The 17,923-nt window shown below is 43.5% G+C and overlaps 1 protein-coding gene across 3 annotated transcripts in view; it reads left to right on the top strand.

Annotated features, from left to right (window-relative positions):
• The first annotated feature begins 498 nt into the window (after positions 1-498).
• LOC5506851 (protein broad-minded) overlaps positions 499-17,923 on the top strand; it is a 41,154-nt gene continuing 23,729 nt past the window's right edge. The window contains exons 1-11 of one of the 3 annotated variants that reach the window (XM_032375312.2): positions 499-776; positions 1,842-1,985; positions 2,586-2,643; positions 3,365-3,508; positions 9,020-9,094; positions 9,384-9,509; positions 13,980-14,058; positions 14,679-14,782; positions 15,347-15,408; positions 15,866-16,013; positions 16,105-16,161. In XM_032375312.2, coding sequence (XP_032231203.2) covers positions 613-776; positions 1,842-1,985; positions 2,586-2,643; positions 3,365-3,508; positions 9,020-9,094; positions 9,384-9,509; positions 13,980-14,058; positions 14,679-14,782; positions 15,347-15,408; positions 15,866-16,013; positions 16,105-16,161 — 1,161 coding nt within the window. In that variant the 5' untranslated portion in view covers positions 499-612. Of the gene's footprint in view, positions 777-1,841; positions 1,986-2,585; positions 2,644-3,364; positions 3,509-9,007; positions 9,095-9,383; positions 9,510-13,979; positions 14,059-14,678; positions 14,783-15,346; positions 15,409-15,865; positions 16,014-16,104; positions 16,162-17,923 lie in introns of all 3 variants that reach the window. The other 2 variants (XM_001627499.3, XM_032375313.2) reach the window with 2 other exon arrangements.

Raw genomic sequence — 17,923 nt, 5'->3', positions numbered from 1 at the left:
AGGTTTACAAAAAAGAGAAACTTTTTTATCAATAAACAGTAGACCATGAAATATTTGTAGAAAACTAGCTCGAGATGGAACATAATCATTTATGATACATTATGGAAAAAAGGTTGAAAATGAATTTATGTCGTGGGTTGGCACTTTAATGTCAAGTGATTTAATTTCCATCGATAAAAAAAGTTTATAATATCAGTGAAAGTACCCCTTTTATGAATAAAAGAGTATGGAATTATCACCTTACTTTCCTAGTGGCGTACTTTCATTACTGTCGTACAAGCAAAAAGGGAAAAAGAAAGTCAAAAACTGCTAGATACCGCCTTTTTATATCGTTGTCTGACTTGTCTTATTCAAGTGTCTCGTGTTCATTCCTTTCCGCTCGCTTTAGTGGCTACAAAAATGAAATAATCAGTTTCCAAAGAAAATAACCAAAGTCAATAAACTAATATTTCTTTCTACAGCAAATCAAATTTTCGCGCTAGCCTGCGTCCGAGGGGACATGGGCACTACAACTATTCCATACCAACCAAGATGGCGGCCAATATACACAACAAGCAAAAAGCGACAAGAGACCAGTCTAGCGACTGACTTATCCGTCTACCCCTCGCTTTAATGGCGGATATGGAAAACACAAGCGATGAAAGAAGTGATACGTTCTTTGCCAGTCTTGATCAGCTTTTTACGACACTTGAACCTGTGATAAAGGAGGCAAGCTCAGTGGAGGCTGCTGAAGATATTTTGAACAATTTGGAGGCGACGGATGAAAACTTTCACAGGTAATCAAAAACAGGATGATCATTTTTTTCAGATACATTTATTTAAAAGTGATAAAGATACTCTCGACAACTCAGAATATTTTTTGTGAAATAAATTTGAGATGGACACGTGACAACTTGCGATTTACCAAAACGCAAAAGTATATATAAGTACAGTAAGTTACTTATTATTATTGAACATGATCATAGTCGATATTTGTTTAAGATTATTGACAAATTCTTTCAATTCGAATTTTGCACACTATAAACGGTTTAAGCGTGAATCATACTCACATTCAGGCAAACAACCAGCATCAGGGGTGAACAATTTTGAAAAGGACCCTTTTTAAAAGATTGTTTGGTACTCTCAATTCTGAAAAGTAATTTTCATCCGTTTGATGTGAGGACAGTGCTTGCACTTACATCTTGTATGCACACAAGCAATGGTTGGCACCTTACTTGATCAGATCCGGTACCTACAGGTACTTGCTTTAGCCCCCCCGCCCCCCCCCCCCCCCCCAGTCACTGACAATATTGTTAGCGGATTTCTCTTGTTGATAAAGCTTTTGCATGGCACTGATACATGTGCATCCCCTGTGAGCGAACCCTAGCTATGCACCAGATAGATGAGAAATCCTGGGGTTTTGAAGTTGTTTTCATAACAAGGAACTAATGTATCCATGAGGTGAAAGATAGATGTGGCATTCCTATTTAGTTATCTTTTATGGCCATTTTTGGATTACTGTATTTCCATTCCATATCGGTATCCAAAATGTTGGGGATACACTTTTCATAAAAGTAAAATTAGACAGGGGTGATTGTTCTCTCTTTTAAATTATAAAATGATACTTTAACAACTGGTCAAAAATGAAGTCAGAAATGAGCTGATGGTGACACCTTGATGACTGCAATTGGAAAACTGAAAATGCCTTTGTTTTTAGTGCTAAGAGTTAGACTTTGCTTCATCCACACCTTATGTGCTATCTTTTAGGGTAAAGAATTGCTATTGGTCACAACAAAAGTGCTATCGCGGTAGCATGAATATAATTTGTTATGATTGATTAGGCTTATGCTTATGTCCATTAGGTATGACTTTGTGCGCCAACTGCGCAATCGCATTGATGAGGCACTGGGGCCTGTGATTGACACACGGCTAGAGCAGATTGGTGGTGAGGGAAATACAAACGAGCATTTGTCCCAGATCGCTGATGAAGTGCAATCATCACAAGAGTAAGTAGAAAGTTTTGCAAACAAGTACCTCAATACATTATTGTTGCTTCAAATGAATAAAGGTTATGAATATGAATTGGAAGCATAAAACTGTGACAAGAGTAAATAAGATTTATACTCTTTCTAGCTCTCACAGGGTTGCAATCAATTCTGTGAATAATTGTCTCACTTCAAGCATTTTGCAATCAATTATTACATATTTAGTTCCACTTTAGCCTTTTATATACTATTATAGGCTTTCATATCCAATTGTTCAAAGTTAATGAGAGTCCATGAAAATGTGTGAGCCTAACAATTATGAGAATTGGAACGTTCATTAACAACCATCTCTGTTTGACAATGGCTTTGCTTTGAAAAAAGTCATGGTTTAATTTAAAGAATCAGTGTGTGCTACTCATGTGTCCTTTCTGGAAAAAGAAATTAACACGAGATTAACACTATCAAATTAAGACAACATAGATAAACTCTTATGTTGAAAGAGGGTGACATGGTACACTGTCATAAGAGTTGGACTCAACTGTCTATCAAATCTCATCTTTTATTAACCAAGGCTTTATTAACAAAATATTAATCCCTTTTCCTTGTGTTTATGTTTATCAGGTTTCTGAGTCTGCAGCAGTCTATCCTTGCTGACACAAAGGAGGCTGTTAACTTGCTGGTTAGTCTTCTCTTACAATAAATTTTGTTTCATTAGGAACTTTATATCTATGGTACAATGCCAGGCCCGTACTCATAGGGGGATGCAGGGGGTGCGAACACACCCCCAACGGTTGCCGAAGGTCCACTTTCGGTTCGTAATTGATTGTTATTTGTAGACAAAACTATAAAGCATAAGCTAGATTACACTGTATGTCATCAATTCATAAGTCAGAATTTTTTTAAGCTAAATTCGACAATATACCTTCCTTGAAGATACTGCAAAGGCATAAAAAAATCCCTTTTTGTTCTTTCGAGGGTGGTCAGATTTTTTTCAGAAAACTCCCCCCCCCAACCCCCCCCCCTTTTTTCGGATGCCGTACCCCAAAGAAAAATACTGGGGACGGGCCTGAATGCCATACATAAATATAGGTATAGCATATCTATAATACAAGTATCACAATGGTAGGCATACTAACCTGCACTTCACATGCAGCGATACAGACTCACCAGTAGAGACACAGACTGCTTGATGTGGTTTACAAACATGAATTAGTGTGTGTTAACAATTACAGCTGTCATAGCTCAGTGGTACCTTTCTGTAAAATCTTTGCTGTCTTCATTGGGAATGGTGAATCATAGCACATTCACTTTGATTAAAAGGTTGGGTTTTGGGATGTCAAAAAACTAGAGGGCTCTTAAAATAGGTATGAACATCCTCCAAATTTGGATTTTGTAATCAGTTGCAGAAATATGCCAACAGTTCATTACAGCAAGGAACAAGTGAGTTTGACCTTGGAGAATATAAAGCAGCGAAAGGTCAGTCTTTTCGGATCTCCCTCGACTCGAGTGATGAAGAGTCCTCAGTGTCTTCTTCTATTGACCAGGTAGGAAAGGAATGCAATATGTGCCAACTTTATCCACAAATAACTGGTACCTAATGTTTTAGGTAGGGGAAGGGGTTCTCAGGAAGGGAATAGGGGTTCTCATGAAGGGAATAGGGGTTTTCAGGAAGGGAATAAGGGTTTTCAGGAAGGGAATAGGGGTTTCCAGGAAGGGAATAGGGGTTCTCAGGAAAGGAATAGGGGTTTTCAGAAAGGGAATAAGGGTTTTCAGGAAGGGAATAGGGGTTTTTAGGAAGGGAATAAGGGTTTTCAGGAAGGGAATAGGGGTTTTCAGGTAGGGAATAGGGGTTTCCAGGAAGGGAATAGGGGTTCTCAGGAAGGGAATAGGGGTTTTCAGGAAGGGAATAGGGGTTTTCAGGAAGGGAATAGGGGTTTTCATAAAGGGAATAGGGGTTTTCATAAAGGGAATAGGGGTTTTCAGGAAGGGAAAAGGGGTTTCCAGGAAGGGAATAAGGGTTTTCAGGAAGGGAATAGGGGTTTTCAGGAAGGGAATAAGGGTTTTCAGGAAGGGAATAGGGGTTTTCAGGAAGGGAATAGGGGTTTCCAGGAAGGGAATAGGGGTTTTCAGGAAGGGAATAGGGGTTTTCAGGAAGGGAATAGGGGTTTTCAGGAAGGGAATAGGGGTTTTCAGGAAGGGAATAGGGGTTTTCAGGTAGGGAATAGGGGTTTTCAGGAAGGGAATAGGGGTTTTCAGGAAGCAAATAGGGGTTTTCAGGAAGGGAATAGGGGTTTTCAGGAAGGGAATAGGGGTTTTCAGGAAGGGAATAGGGGTTTTCAGGAAGGGAATAGGGGTTTTCAGAAAGGGAATAGGGGTTTTTAGGAAGGGAATAGGGGTTTTCAGGTAGGGAATAGGGGTTTCCAGGAAGGAAATAGGGGTTTTCAGGAAGGGAATAGGGGTTTTCAGGAAGGGAATAGGGGTTTTCAGGAAGGGAATAGGGGTTCTCAGGAAGGGAATAGGGGTTTTCAGGTAGGGAATAGGGGTTTTCAGGAAGGGAATAGGGGTTTCCAGGAAGGGAATAGGGGTTCTCAGGAAAGGAATAGGGGTTTTCAGGAAGGGAATAGGGGTTTTCAGGAAGGGAATAGGGGTTCTCAGGAAGGGAATAGGGGTTTTCAGGAAGGGAATAGGGGTTTTCAGGAAGGGAATAGGGGTTTTCAGGAAGGGAATAGGGGTTTCCAGGAAGGGAATAGGGGTTTTCAGGTAGGGAATAGGGGTTTTCAGAAAGGGAATAGGGGTTCTCAGGAAGGGAATAGGGGTTTTCAGGTAGGGAATAGGGGTTTTCAGGAAGGGAATAGGGGTTTCCAGGAAGGGAATAGGGGTTCTCAGGAAAGGAATAGGGGTTTTCAGGAAGGGAATAGGGGTTTTCAGGAAGGGAATAGGGGTTCTCAGGAAGGGAATAGGGGTTTTCAGGAAGGGAATAGGGGTTTTCAGGAAGGGAATAGGGGTTTTCAGGAAGGGAATAGGGGTTTCCAGGAAGGGAATAGGGGTTTTCAGGTAGGGAATAGGGGTTTTCAGAAAGGGAATAGGGGTTTTCAGGAAGGGAATAGGGGTTTTCAGGAAGGGAATAGGGGTTTTCAGGAAGGGAATAGGGGTTCTCAGGAAGGGAATAGGGGTTCTCAGGAAGGGAATAGGGGTTTTCAGGAAGGGAATAGGGGTTTTCAGGAAGGGAATAGGGGTTTTCAGGAAGGGAATAGGGGTTTCCAGGAAGGGAATAGGGGTTTTCAGGTAGGGAATAGGGGTTTTCAGAAAGGGAATAGGGGTTTTCAGGAAGGGAATAGGGGTTTCCAGGAAGGGAATAGGGGTTTTCAGGAAGGGAATAGGGGTTCTCAGGAAGGGAATAGGGGTTTTCAGGAAGGGAATAGGGGTTTTCAGGAAGGGAATAGGGGTTTTCAGGAAGGGAATAGGGGTTTTTAGGAAGGGAATAGGGGTTTTCAGCAAGGGAATAGGGGTTTTCAGGAAGGGAATAGGGGTTCTCAGGAAGGGAATAGGGGTTTTCAGGAAGGGAATAGGGGTTCTCAGGAAGGGAATAGGGGTTTTCAGGAAGGGAATAGGGGTTTTCAGGAAGGGAATAGGGGTTTTCAGGAAGGGAATAGGGGTTCTCAGAAAGGGAATAGGGGTTCTCAGGAAGGGAATAGGGGTTTTCAGGAAGGGAATAGGGGTTTTCAGGAAGGGAATAGGGGTTTTCAGGAAGGGAATAGGGGTTTTCAGGAAGGGAATAGGGGTTTTCAGGAAGGGAATAGGGGTTTTCAGCAAGGGAATAGGGGTTTTCAGGAAGGGAATAGGGGTTTTCACGAAGGGAATAGGGGTTTTCAGGAAGGGAATAGGGGTTTTCAGGAAGGGAATAGGGGTTTTCAGGAAGGGAATAGGGGTTTTCAGGAAGCAAATAGGAGTTTTCAGGAAGGGAATAGGGGTTTTCAGGAAGGGAATAGCGGTTTTCAGAAAGGGAATAGGGGTTTTCAGAAAGGGAATAGGGGTTTTTCAGGAAGGGAATAGGGGTTTTCAGGAAGGGAATAGGGGTTTTCAGGAAGGGAATAGGGGTTTTCAGGAAGGGAATAGGGGTTTTCAGGAAGGGAATAGGGGTTTTCAGGAAGGGAATAGGGGTTTTCAGGTAGGGAATAAGGGTTTTCAGCAAGGGAATAGGGGTTTTCAGGAAGGGAATAGGGGTTTTCAGGAAGGGAATAGGGGTTTTCAGGAAGGGAATAGGGGTTTTCAGGAAGGGAATAGGGGTTTTCAGGAAGGGAATAGGGGTTTTCAGGAAGCAAATAGGAGTTTTCAGGAAGGGAATAGGGGTTTTCAGGAAGGGAATAGCGGTTTTCAGAAAGGGAATAGGGGTTTTCAGAAAGGGAATAGGGGTTTTCAGGAAGGGAATAGGGGTTTTCAGCAAGGGAATAGGGGTTCTCAGGAAGGGAATAGGGGTTTTTAGGAAGGGAATAAGGGTTTTCAGGAAGGGAATAGGGGTTTTCAGGAAGGGAATAGGGGTTTTCAGGAAGGGAATAGGGGTTTTCAGGAAGGGAATAGAGGTTTTCAGGAAGGGAATAGGGGTTTTAAGGAAGGCAATAGGGGTTTTCAGGAAGCGAATAGGGGTTTTCAGGAAGGGAATAGGGGTTTTCAGGAAGGGAATAGGGGTTTTCAGGAAGGGAATAGGGGTTTTCAGGAAGGGAATAGGGGTTTTCAGGAAGGGAATAGGGGTTTTCAGGAAGGGAATAGGGGTTCTCAGGAAGGTAAAAGGGGTTCACAGAAAAGGAATAGGGGTTTTTCAGGAAGGGAATAGGGGTTCTCAGGAAGGGAATAGGGGTTTTCAGGAAGGGAATAGGGGTTCTCAGGAAGGGAATAGGGGTTCTAAGGAAGGGAATAGGGGTTTTCAGGAAGGGAATAGGGGTTCTCAGGAAAGGAATAGGGGTTCTTAGGAAGGGAATAGGGGTTTTCAGGAAGGGAAAAGGGGTTTTCAGGAAGGGAATAGGGGTTTTCAGCAAGGGAAAAGGGGTTTCCAGGAAGGGAATAGGGGTTTTCAGAAACGGAATAAGGGTTCTCAGGAAGGGAATAAGGGTTTTCAGGAAGGGAATAGGGGTTTTCAGGAAGGGAATAGGGGTTTTCAGGAAGGGAATAGGGGTTTTCGGGAAGGAAATAGGGGTTTTCAGAAAGGGAATAGGGGTTCTTAGGAAGGGAATAATGGTTCTCAGGAAGGAAATACAGGGGTTTTCGAAAAGGGAAAAAGGGTTCTCAGGAAGGGAATAAGGGTTCTCAGGAAGGGAAAAGGGGTTTTCAGGAAGGAAATAGGGGTTTTCAGGAAGGGAATAGGGGTTTTCAGGAAGGGAATAGGGGTTTTCAGGAAGGGAATAGGGGTTTTCAGGAAGGGAATAGGGGTTTTCAGGAAGCGAATAGGGGTTTTCAGGAAGGGAATAGGGGTTTTCAGGAAGGGAATAGGGGTTTTCAGGAAGGGAATAGGGGTTTTCAGAAAGGGAATAGGGGTTTTCAGGAAGGGAAAAGGGGTTTTCAGGAAGGGAATAGGGGTTTTCAGGAAGGGAATAGGGGTTTTTAGGAAGGGAAAAGGGGTTTTTAGAAAGGGAAAAGGGGTTTTCAGGAAGGGGATAGGGGTTTTCAGGAAGGGAAAAGGGGTTTTCAGGAAGGGAATAGGGGTTCTCAGGAAGGGAATAAGGGTTTTCAGCAAGGGAATAGGGGTTTTCAGGAAGGGAATAGGGGTTTTCAGGAAGGGAATAGGGGTTTTCAGGAAGGGAATAGGGGTTTTCAGGAAGGGAAAAGGGGTTTTTAGGAAGGGAAAAGGGGTTTTTAGAAAGGGAAAAGGGGTTTTCAGGAAGGGAATAGGGGTTTTCAGGAAGGGAAAAGGGGTTTTCAGGAAGGGAATAGGGGTTCTCAGGAAGGGAATAAGGGTTTTCAGCAAGGGAATAGGGGTTTTCAGGAAGGGAATAGGGGTTTTCAGGAAGGGAATAGGGGTTTTCAGGAAGGGAATAGGGGTTTTCAGGAAGGGAATAGGGGTTTTCAGGAAGGGAATAGGGGTTTTCAGGAAGGGAAAAGGGGTTCTCAGGAAGGGAAAAGGGGTTTTCAGGAAGGAAATAGGGGTTTTCAGGAAGGGAATAGGGGTTTTCAGGAAGGGAATAGGGGTTTTCAGGAAGGGAATAGGGGTTTTCAGGAAGCGAATAGGGGTTTTCAGGAAGCGAATAGGGGTTTTCAGGAAGGGAATAGGGGTTTTCAGGAAGGGAATAGGGGTTTTCAGGAAGGGAATAGGGGTTTTCAGAAAGGGAATAGGGGTTTTCAGGAAGGGAAAAGGGGTTTTCAGAAAGGGAATAGGGGTTTTCAGGAAGGGAATAGGGGTTTTCAGGAAGCGAATAGGGGTTTTCAGGAAGGGAATAGGGGTTTTCAGGAAGGGAATAGGGGTTTTCAGGAAGGGAATAGGGGTTTTCAGAAAGGGAATAGGGGTTTTCAGGAAGGGAAAAGGGGTTTTCAGGAAGGGAATAGGGGTTTTCAGGAAGGGAATAGGGGTTTTCAGGAAGCGAATAGGGGTTTTCAGGAAGGGAATAGGGGTTTTCAGGAAGGGAATAGGGGTTTTCAGGAAGGGAAAAGGGGTTTTCAGGAAGGGAATAGGGGTTTTCAGGAAGGGAATAGGGGTTTCCAGGAAGGGAATAGGGGTTCTCAGGAAGGGAACAGGGGTTTTTAGAAAGGGAAAGGGGGTTTCCGGGAAGGGAATAGGGGTTTTACAGAGAGGGGACGAAGGCCAAGTACAAACACCGAAGATGAATGACATATCACACAGTCTGCAATTAGAAATTGGTTAGCTAGATTTTGTAAAATAGGATTAATGCTAGTTGCTACAGTATCCCTAGTTGTACTGTATCCTCAAATTAAATGAACCTTAAAAGAAGGAGCTATACACACCCTGGCACCTGGCGGATGATGATGGTGTTCAAGCACATTCTAATTACCCGTGTAATTCGGCAACCATGGACGGCTGTCTAACTTTTACTCAGTTTTTTTCTCAGGTTGGATATATTTTCATCTCCCAGGAGAAGTCTGGGAAAATTGCTGAAAATCTGGATCCAATGAAACCAGTTCACGTAAGAGGGCAAATCGTGTTTTTGAACTTGTCTTAGATAAGAGTATAAAACATTTTAAAAAGTAATAATCCGTTTCATGTCACAGTGCGATTTGTTAAACACTCACAGATGCAGGAGTTCAAGGATTTCTTCAAAACATAGAACATGCGGCGGGAGGACACACTGTAGAATCTAGCTCTATGCACATGGTTTAAGATTTCATTTAGAAGGCTGGGTGTGGGAAGGTAACCTGAACACTCCTGGATCGGCCACATGAAGTCTTTAACCCCAATATTTCTTTGTCTTCCAGGTTCGTTGTAAAGCTCTCGGGGCTCTGGCGCAGGTCCCTCAGTCCGACATAATCGCCAGCGAACACTGGAGTGCCATCCGCAAGGGCTTATTAGCAGCGCTAGCGGACCCTGATGAGCATTTGGCGGTAAGCTCATAGAAAAAACCTGATATTTGCTTATAGTCTCTTTTTTAGGATGAAAGCGAGCTCATGCTAAACGCGTGGTTGACAGATAAGAGCCTCGTTGGGCGCCGATAGAGTACAGTAGCAATCCCTGAGATATTTCCATACGCTGATAGAGTAGCCATCCTCGAGATACTTCCGGATTTAGGCACCTATAAAGAAGCGATCCCCGATATATTTCCGGATTTAGGCACCGATAGAGGAACTATCCCCGAAATATTTCCGAATTTATTTACCTAAAGAGAGGCAATGCCGGAGATAATTCGGGCTGTTTCGCCTTCGAGCCCTCTATAGTATTGAGCGTTGAACCCACGTTTTTCTGTTTGCTTTTTTTTCTTGGCATGCAACCGTCTTTATCTTTTCATTATATATTGCTATCCTTATAGAGTAGAATTATCTCTTTTTTGTTTGTTTAAACCTTGAGTATTGTATCTGAGTCTATCAGCGAATCATTCAGTTATTGGTGAATGGGTATATGGGTAAACAAGCGCAAAAGTGCGATACTGTAAACAAGGCAAATAGCTTCTTAGACTTTCTCAAAGTCCGTTGGTCGGCTTTTCACAAATAGGCTTTTGCTGTACAAGTGCAAATTAAAATCGAAATAATGGAAACGGAACAAGTCGTCCTCCCTGCGCGCCCGATTTTTTTAGTGATTATTGAGGAAAATACAAATAAGATCGCGCGCTCCTATTAGGGAAAATAAAAAAGGGCGACTTTGACCAAGTCTCTAATAGCTTCTGTGTGACTATGAGAGAGAAAAGAGGCGCGTTGGTTTGCCTGTGGTATTAGCGCGCGCTCTAATTCGAATCAAAACGTAACAATCATAAAATGACGTAACAAGCCCATTAGCTCTCATTACCACGGAGATTTTCTTGCGATACTTTACAAGCAAAACTTTTCGTGTTATTTTACTGAATCGTTCCAAAATGTGCGGATCACTGCTATCCAAATGTGTGAGTACGGAAAACAAAGTAGCGCCAGAAGCGGGAGAGCCCGCTGACCATGACAAAGAGCTGCTGAAAACGGCGCGAAGCCTCATCGCCGCTCAGCGACCAGGCTGCCAAGACATCGAGCGACTCTTCACCGCTTACCCAGAAATCAGCGGGTACGTTGCCACATGTAACGCGGCTGCGTTCAACGTGAGTCTGCTGGACGGTAGTACCACGGGAGCGGCATGTCGGCGCTTGCCTAGGAGGCTCGAAAAGCTTGAGGCGACGCCGAGGCTGACGCTTGAGATGCTGTTGGAGAAGCAAGCGAAAGTGGAGTGCAACAGGTGAGGTCTCCAGGTCTACGAGCCTTTAAGTGTATTACTTTTTGTTCCACCAATAACGGAGAAGTCCGGTCACGCTACCACAGGTAGCTCAAGCTCTTTATTTGTCCCTATTGATACAGAGAAGCAAAATTAGTGAAAAAAAAAAACTTGTTAAAAAGACGTGTGAAGTCTAGTGTTGTGTTTATGTTTACTTTTTGCGTGTTCTCTGGCCGTATTAAAGCGCCTTTTTAAGATTCACGGTTTGAACTCTTACGTCATATCAATAGGGACAAATAACGAGCTTGGGCTACCCGTGACGCTCCTGGACAATAACGACTAGCATTCAACATCCATTTCCTTCGGGGCTAATCTGCGGGTAAATGAGATACTTTAAATCAGATATCGTTGGTAAAGTATCAGACTTCGGAAGGATATTTAGAAAGTATTTAAAAATGACTTAAAAAACTAGAAATGCATTATTGTCGGAAGTTTTAGGGATCATCTTATTATATGCGCATCATTTTTAACTTAAGTATGTTTTTTGTTTACAACCAATTAAAAGAATTGTGACGAGCTTAAAAAAGGCTTAGGTTTTGGGGAACTGACGTTATTTGTTACTCGCGCACCGGAGATAATATCTCTCACCCGCGCAATAGAACGTGTTCTTATTTCTTATTTTCTGTTCCATCAAGAGCATATTCGGAAAATTGTCTCCGTCTATTTTTGCTGTTGTTTTCGTAAATAAAAAAAAAACGTTATCTAAACGGGTTTTTGCATTTTAAGAATTTTTATTCTTAGATCCTGGCTTTTCCTGCTTTGCTTTGGAAGTCAACCAATTTGAACCCAGTATCGTGAAGTCGTTATCTATTTTTATTTAATATTATTTATTATTTTATATATTATTTTTTATTTATTATAAGTCGTTATCTATTTTATTTATTATTATTTATTAATGTACTCATAGACTTAAATATATATATATTTTTAAATTTAAATCCAGAGTCCTCCAGCTTGAGAGAAAGAAGAGAAAAGCCGCTGAGAAGGCAGAGAAAATAAAGGCTAGACGCGCCGCGCGCAAAGCTGAGGCCCGCGGAAGCTCCGCCGCGCTGACGGAGCGACTAAACAAAGCCTCCGAGAACAGGGAAAAGCACTTGGCAGATGTCAAGAGTACGGCGAACCGCCTGGCGGGGAGCTCCAAACTGCAGGCCATGGAGGGAGAGGCGTGTGCCAGGGCGGAGCTACGGCAGCGACAGATGGAGACGAAAGCTGCCGCTGTTGAGAAGAACAGGGCCAAGGCAGCGGAGGAGATGCGGCAGCGATTGAGGAGGAGGCGTGAGCGCCAGGACCGCATCCGGGTAAGCGTATAGACGTGTTCTCGGGAAGACTCGTGGAGAATGTATACTTGTTTTTGTCCATCCTAACGTTCGACAATGGCCTCAGAAAGGCTTCATGCGCGATGGGAGAACAGTGGTGTAGACATAGATAAAGATATTTTATGGAAACAAGTATAAGATATATAATATTTATGATATGTATAATATATGACTATCCTTTAAAGAATGTCGATCAACCACTCCCTTTTTATTGTTCACAATTGATAATTCAGCAGTTCATTTGCAAGAAAACCTCAAAATAACAATCCACGATTGAAGTCTGATACTTTATTGATAATATTTGATTGAAAGTTTCTCAGTTACTTGAATAAACCGATGAAAATGGATTATTTGAGTCACTCGGTATTGTACGGGTGCGTTTAATGGCGGCGTGATTGGCATTCTTTAATAAGAATAACGGAGAGCGTCCCCCCTCCCTCCCCCCCCCCCCCCCCCCGTGCGCACCCCCTGGCTACGCGCCTTGTCAGAAATGTTTGTGTAATTATCACCCCCTCCTTCCTTGCTGGCCGGTATGGAATCATGAATTTATCCGGTTCTTCTTCTTTCCCAGGCTCGTGCCATTGCACTTAAGGACGCCGACATGTGCATCCTGGAAGGCCTGGAAACCAGTGAGGACTACTGTGCCTCCGAGACTTCAGACTGGGAAACCGACAGCGACCGCGGCGTGGACGATGCGGCCTGGGACGAGTTCTGGGACTCTCCCGCTGACACCAAGGACTTGCGGCTCGTCTAGAGCCCAAGCCCTCCCTCGGGGGGGCCGGCGCCGTGTGCTAGGAGGAGCTAGGACTAGCGCCCTTGGCATTTTGGGCGCGTTTCGGGCTCTACCGCTGGTCAAACTACTCGCGGCCCGTATGTACCGAATGAGTAAAGAAACAGCGAGCTCTTTGGTTCAATTTTGGCACTTGCCATGCGATCACCCGAGATGACTTCTTTTAAAATTGTTACACAACGATCATGTTTGAAAGTCAAGAAGCCTCCGTCTTTTAAAGAATTTCAAAACTTGTTCTGCCCATTCGGTAAGCGAAATTCAAGGGACTCAGTCTTGGATAAATGAGTTCATCCAGCCGGTTTTCCTTAGTCCTGGCACCTCTTTGCATTAGCTTTCTATACAGCCTGATACTTATTTTCATTGGATATAATAATAATCACACTATCCTAGTTACTCATTAGAATAATCCAATGAAAATGGATCCTTCGTATGACTCGGTATTGTAATGATTAGTGGCGGCGTAATTGGCCTTTTTCAAGTGGTGAAACTCGCAATGGGTTTGGTATAATTGCTGAAAAAAGATCAAGACATTTGAAGCATTTCCCTTAAGGCTCCGGCTACTTCATCTGATTGCGCACTTTTTTTTGTTTACGGCCCGCTGTGGCGCTATTTGATTAGCCTTTGGATGATTCGCTGACTAGAATCGGAGGAAGAAAACCATACAAAACTCAAGGGTAATAGAGATATGAAAGATTTTCAGTCTGAGAGGATAAATTATGGAGAGGATATGATTGTACATAGGTAAATTAATGGCGTGCATGGCCCTGAAAATGAGTTTCTGGAAGAAACGAATACGCAGGTTGCACAATTCGCATGCATCACTCATTCATTCCCGGATTAAAGTAAGATGGTATATAAATATCTCGCAGATTAAAGTAAGATAGTATAATATCGCAGTCTTGTCTAGATCGACATGTCAACGTGCCTCGTCGTTTGTCGACGAAAGGAGTCAATATTTAGTTGGGAAATACAGCGTCATAGTACCTAGAACCCGTGATAATGAATCTTCAATATTGCAGGAGAAAAGCCTCAAGTTTCATGCCCGGATCTTCCTCACGTCGTCTTCCCACGCGGCAAGAGAGATCTACACATGTCTAGGTATAGTAAAATTGGCCTGTGATTAATAAAGGCTTTTATACACCCGCTTATCTTTATTACGTTCAGCTTTGGCACCGACTTGTTTTGCTGTCGTGCCTTTTTTTTTCTTTTTACAGGTAGGGTACCTGTGTTTGGTCTATGTACAAATGTTTTGTAATTTGTTTATGCTCTGGCTCAAAATAAGCCTGGCAAATCATTGTGATAGATTTGTCTAACAAAAAAGGTTCTCACGTATTGCATTTCACACGCAATACCGATCTTTGTGTGCTTGTTTGCTTATTGCCTGTAGCGTTTTGTACTGTTTGTTGCAAGCACCGTTTTGCACTTTTCTTGAAGTAAGTAGTAAGAAGGTGTCCGAAATTACATTTCCTTAAAATCTCCGAACCGTTTGAAGACCGTGAGACGGGGGAGTGGTTAAAATCATCTTTGTCATCTTTTACACAAAGCTCTTTTTAAGTCTCCCCACTGAAAATCAAAGTCTACACTGTACTTAATAGAAGCATTGATTTTTCAAGAACCCCCCCCCTCTTCGGAGCTGATACTCACCCCTTGAAGGATTGTTTTTTTAAGGTGTTTGTGGCCTGTGATATAAGACACTAACATTGTCCCTCTATTTTCAGCGGAGCATTTGTGGCTACACTTCACAAACAGCTCGCAAAGGCTAAACACCATCGATGAGGGCTTGAATGTGTCAGCCCCTTCAAACATTCGCCTTTTAACCAGGGTAAGACTACAATATCTTCTTATTAGGCTGATGTGGGGGACGTAGAAGAACAGTAGTGGATCTGGGGGGGGAGGGCTATGGAGGTACTCTCCTTTGGGCTGCCAGAGGTAATTTTTATATGAAAAGATGCCATGAAGGGCATTCATTTAAGGTAAATGTTCCTGTCATTTTTGTTTTTTGCTGGGTTGTTTTAGCGAAGTGGCAACTAAGAAAATAGAGAAAGTAGAGTTACAGCAAAAAAGTTTTTTCTTCTTGGGGAAACACCCTGACTGGTGCACATTTTATTAATAAAACTGTCTTCTTAGCTATTTGTATCTGTGCGAGTCAGAAAGCCAAGTGTCCCCCCCGCCCCCCTTTGTCACTGAGACAAACCTCTTTCAGCGAAAAGCCAGATCCGCCCCTGAAGAAACACTTGGAACGCTGGCAGTTTGCACCAGTTCCAGTGACAATGTTTACCAATAGCTGTCCCTCAGGACCGTAAACTGCATGGAACAGCCCGCATGTAATACTGTCATATTAACCGCACTGAATTATTACTAAGCATTTGTTGTATTCACTGTACAGTTCCGGCTGCTGAACGAATTCCAGCATGAGGTCCCATCCTACTGGATCCGTTATCCTGAAAGGTGACTTTCACAACAACTTCTGTTTTGTTCGCTTATTATTATTCGAAGACAAATGAAGTGTAGAATTCTCGAAATATTTATCTAAAAAGAAAGTTTTATACGCCATTCAATCGAATATATTACACTATAGCTTTCCAAAGTCAGCCGATTGAAACTGATGCTTTCTCGTCCATTTTGCTAAGATCACAAGTGAAGAGGCCAACGGAGGGGGTGGGGGCGGGGGAGAAGGAAAGGGTGTGATCTCTAGTAGCAATGCAGCAGCCCGCTCATGATTGGCTGGATGGCCTCATTGTTCTATTGTATTTCCGTTTTGCTGTTTTTCCTATTGTTTTTTTATCTGAGAGCTGCCGCATGAGGTGAAAGGTGTTTTTTAAATGTTGTTTTTTATTATTTCACTTTATGATTTGTGGCCACATAGTATTTGTATTTCATTTTGCTTACAAATGCTTTTTCGCAGGTTTTTGGAGGAAATCGTAGAGAGCACATTTTCTCTCTTCTCTTTGAGCACTACTCCCCGTGGGGTCCCGGGTGAAGAAGAGTGTTTGTCCCCCCTGTGGTACATAGCCCTTCTGGACCCCCTTGCAAACTGGTTCAAGAAATGGATGGTGAGAATCGAGCACATTTTTTTGCATCCAAAACATATTATTTACGCTGTGTCGACGTTGAGAACGCTAACCGTTCGTATTTCTCTATCAGCATGGCAACTACAGCAGGACAGAAGTCTTAAAACAGCTACGTGAGCATATCCATCTGGTAAGAAGCAATTAGAAGCATAGTCGTCTTGTTTACATACCATCCCAAGGGACAGATGTGATATCTACTGAAAGACGTGATCTCTAGTGCCAGACGTGATCTCTAGTAACGGAAGTGATCTCTAGTGACAGAAGTGATCTCTAGTGACAGAAGTGATCTCTAATGGCAGACGTGATCTCTAGTGACAGAAGTGATTTCTAGTGACAGACGTGTTCTCTAGTGACAGCCACGATCTCTAGTGACAGACGCGATCTCTAGTGACAGCCACGATCTCTAGTGACAGCCACGATCTCTAGTGCCAGACGTGATCTCTAGTGCCAGACGTGATCTCTAGTGACACCCACGATCTCTAGTGACACCCACGATCTCTAGTGCCAGACGTGATCTCTAGTGACAGAAGTGATCTCTAGTGACAGAAGTGATCTCTAGTGACAGAAGTGATCTCTAATGGCAGACGTGATCTCTAGTGACAGAAGTGATTTCTAGTGACAGACGTGTTCTCTAGTGACAGCCACGATCTCTAGTGACAGACGCGATCTCTAGTGACAGCCACGATCTCTAGTGCCAGACGTGATCTCTAGTGCCAGACGTGATCTCTAGTGACAGAAGTGATCTCTAGTGACACCCACGATCTCTAGTGCCAGACGTGTTCTCTAGTGACAGCCACGATCTCTAGTGCCAGACGTGATCTCTAGTGACAGCCACGATCTCTAGTGCCAGACGTGATCTCTAGTGACAGCCACGATCTCTAGTGCCAGACGTGATCTCTAGTGACAGAAGTGATCTCTAGTGCCAGACGTGATCTCTAGTGCCAGACGTGATCTCTAGTGACACCCACGATCTCTAGTGCCAGACGTGATCTCTAGTGACAGAAGTGATCTCTAGTGCCAGACGTGATCTCTAGTGACAGAAGTGATCTCTAGTGACAGACGTGATCTCTAGTGACGGAAGTGATCACTAGTGACAGAAGTGATCTCTAGTGACAGACGTGATCTCTAGTACCAGACGTGATCTCTAGTGACAGCCACGATCTCTAGTGACAGACGTGATCTCTAGTGCCAGACGTGATCTCTAGTGACAGCCGTGATCTCTAGTGCCAGAAGTGATCTCTAGTGACAGAAGTGATCTCTAATGGCAGACGTGATCTCTAGTGACAGAAGTGATTTCTAGTGACAGACGTGTTCTCTAGTGACAGCCACGATCTCTAGTGACAGACGCGATCTCTAGTGACAGCCACGATCTCTAGTGCCAGACGTGATCTCTAGTGCCAGACGTGATCTCTAGTGACAGAAGTGATCTCTAGTGACACCCACGATCTCTAGTGCCAGACGTGATCTCTAGTGACAGAAGTGATCTCTAGTGACAGAAGTGATCTCTAGTGACAGCCACGATCTCTAGTACCAGACGTGATCTCTAGTGACACCCACGATCTCTAGTGCCAGACGTGATCTCTAGTGACAGAAGTGATCTCTAGTGCCAGACGTGATCTCTAGTGACAGAAGTGATCTCTAGTGACAGACGTGATCTCTAGTGACGGAAGTGATCACTAGTGACAGAAGTGATCTCTAGTGACAGACGTGATCTCTAGTACCAGACGTGATCTCTAGTGACAGCCACGATCTCTAGTGACAGACGTGATCTCTAGTGCCAGACGTGATCTCTAGTGCCAGACGTGATCTCTAGTGCCAGAAGTGATCTCTAGTGACAGAAGTGATCTCTAATGGCAGACGTGATCTCTAGTGACAGAAGTGATTTCTAGTGA

This window comes from Nematostella vectensis, chromosome 13 (genome assembly GCF_932526225.1).
Source record: "Nematostella vectensis chromosome 13, jaNemVect1.1, whole genome shotgun sequence".
In the NCBI taxonomy this organism is placed as follows: Eukaryota; Metazoa; Cnidaria; class Anthozoa; order Actiniaria; family Edwardsiidae; genus Nematostella; species Nematostella vectensis.
This window is presented reverse-complemented; position numbering and strand designations above follow the sequence as displayed.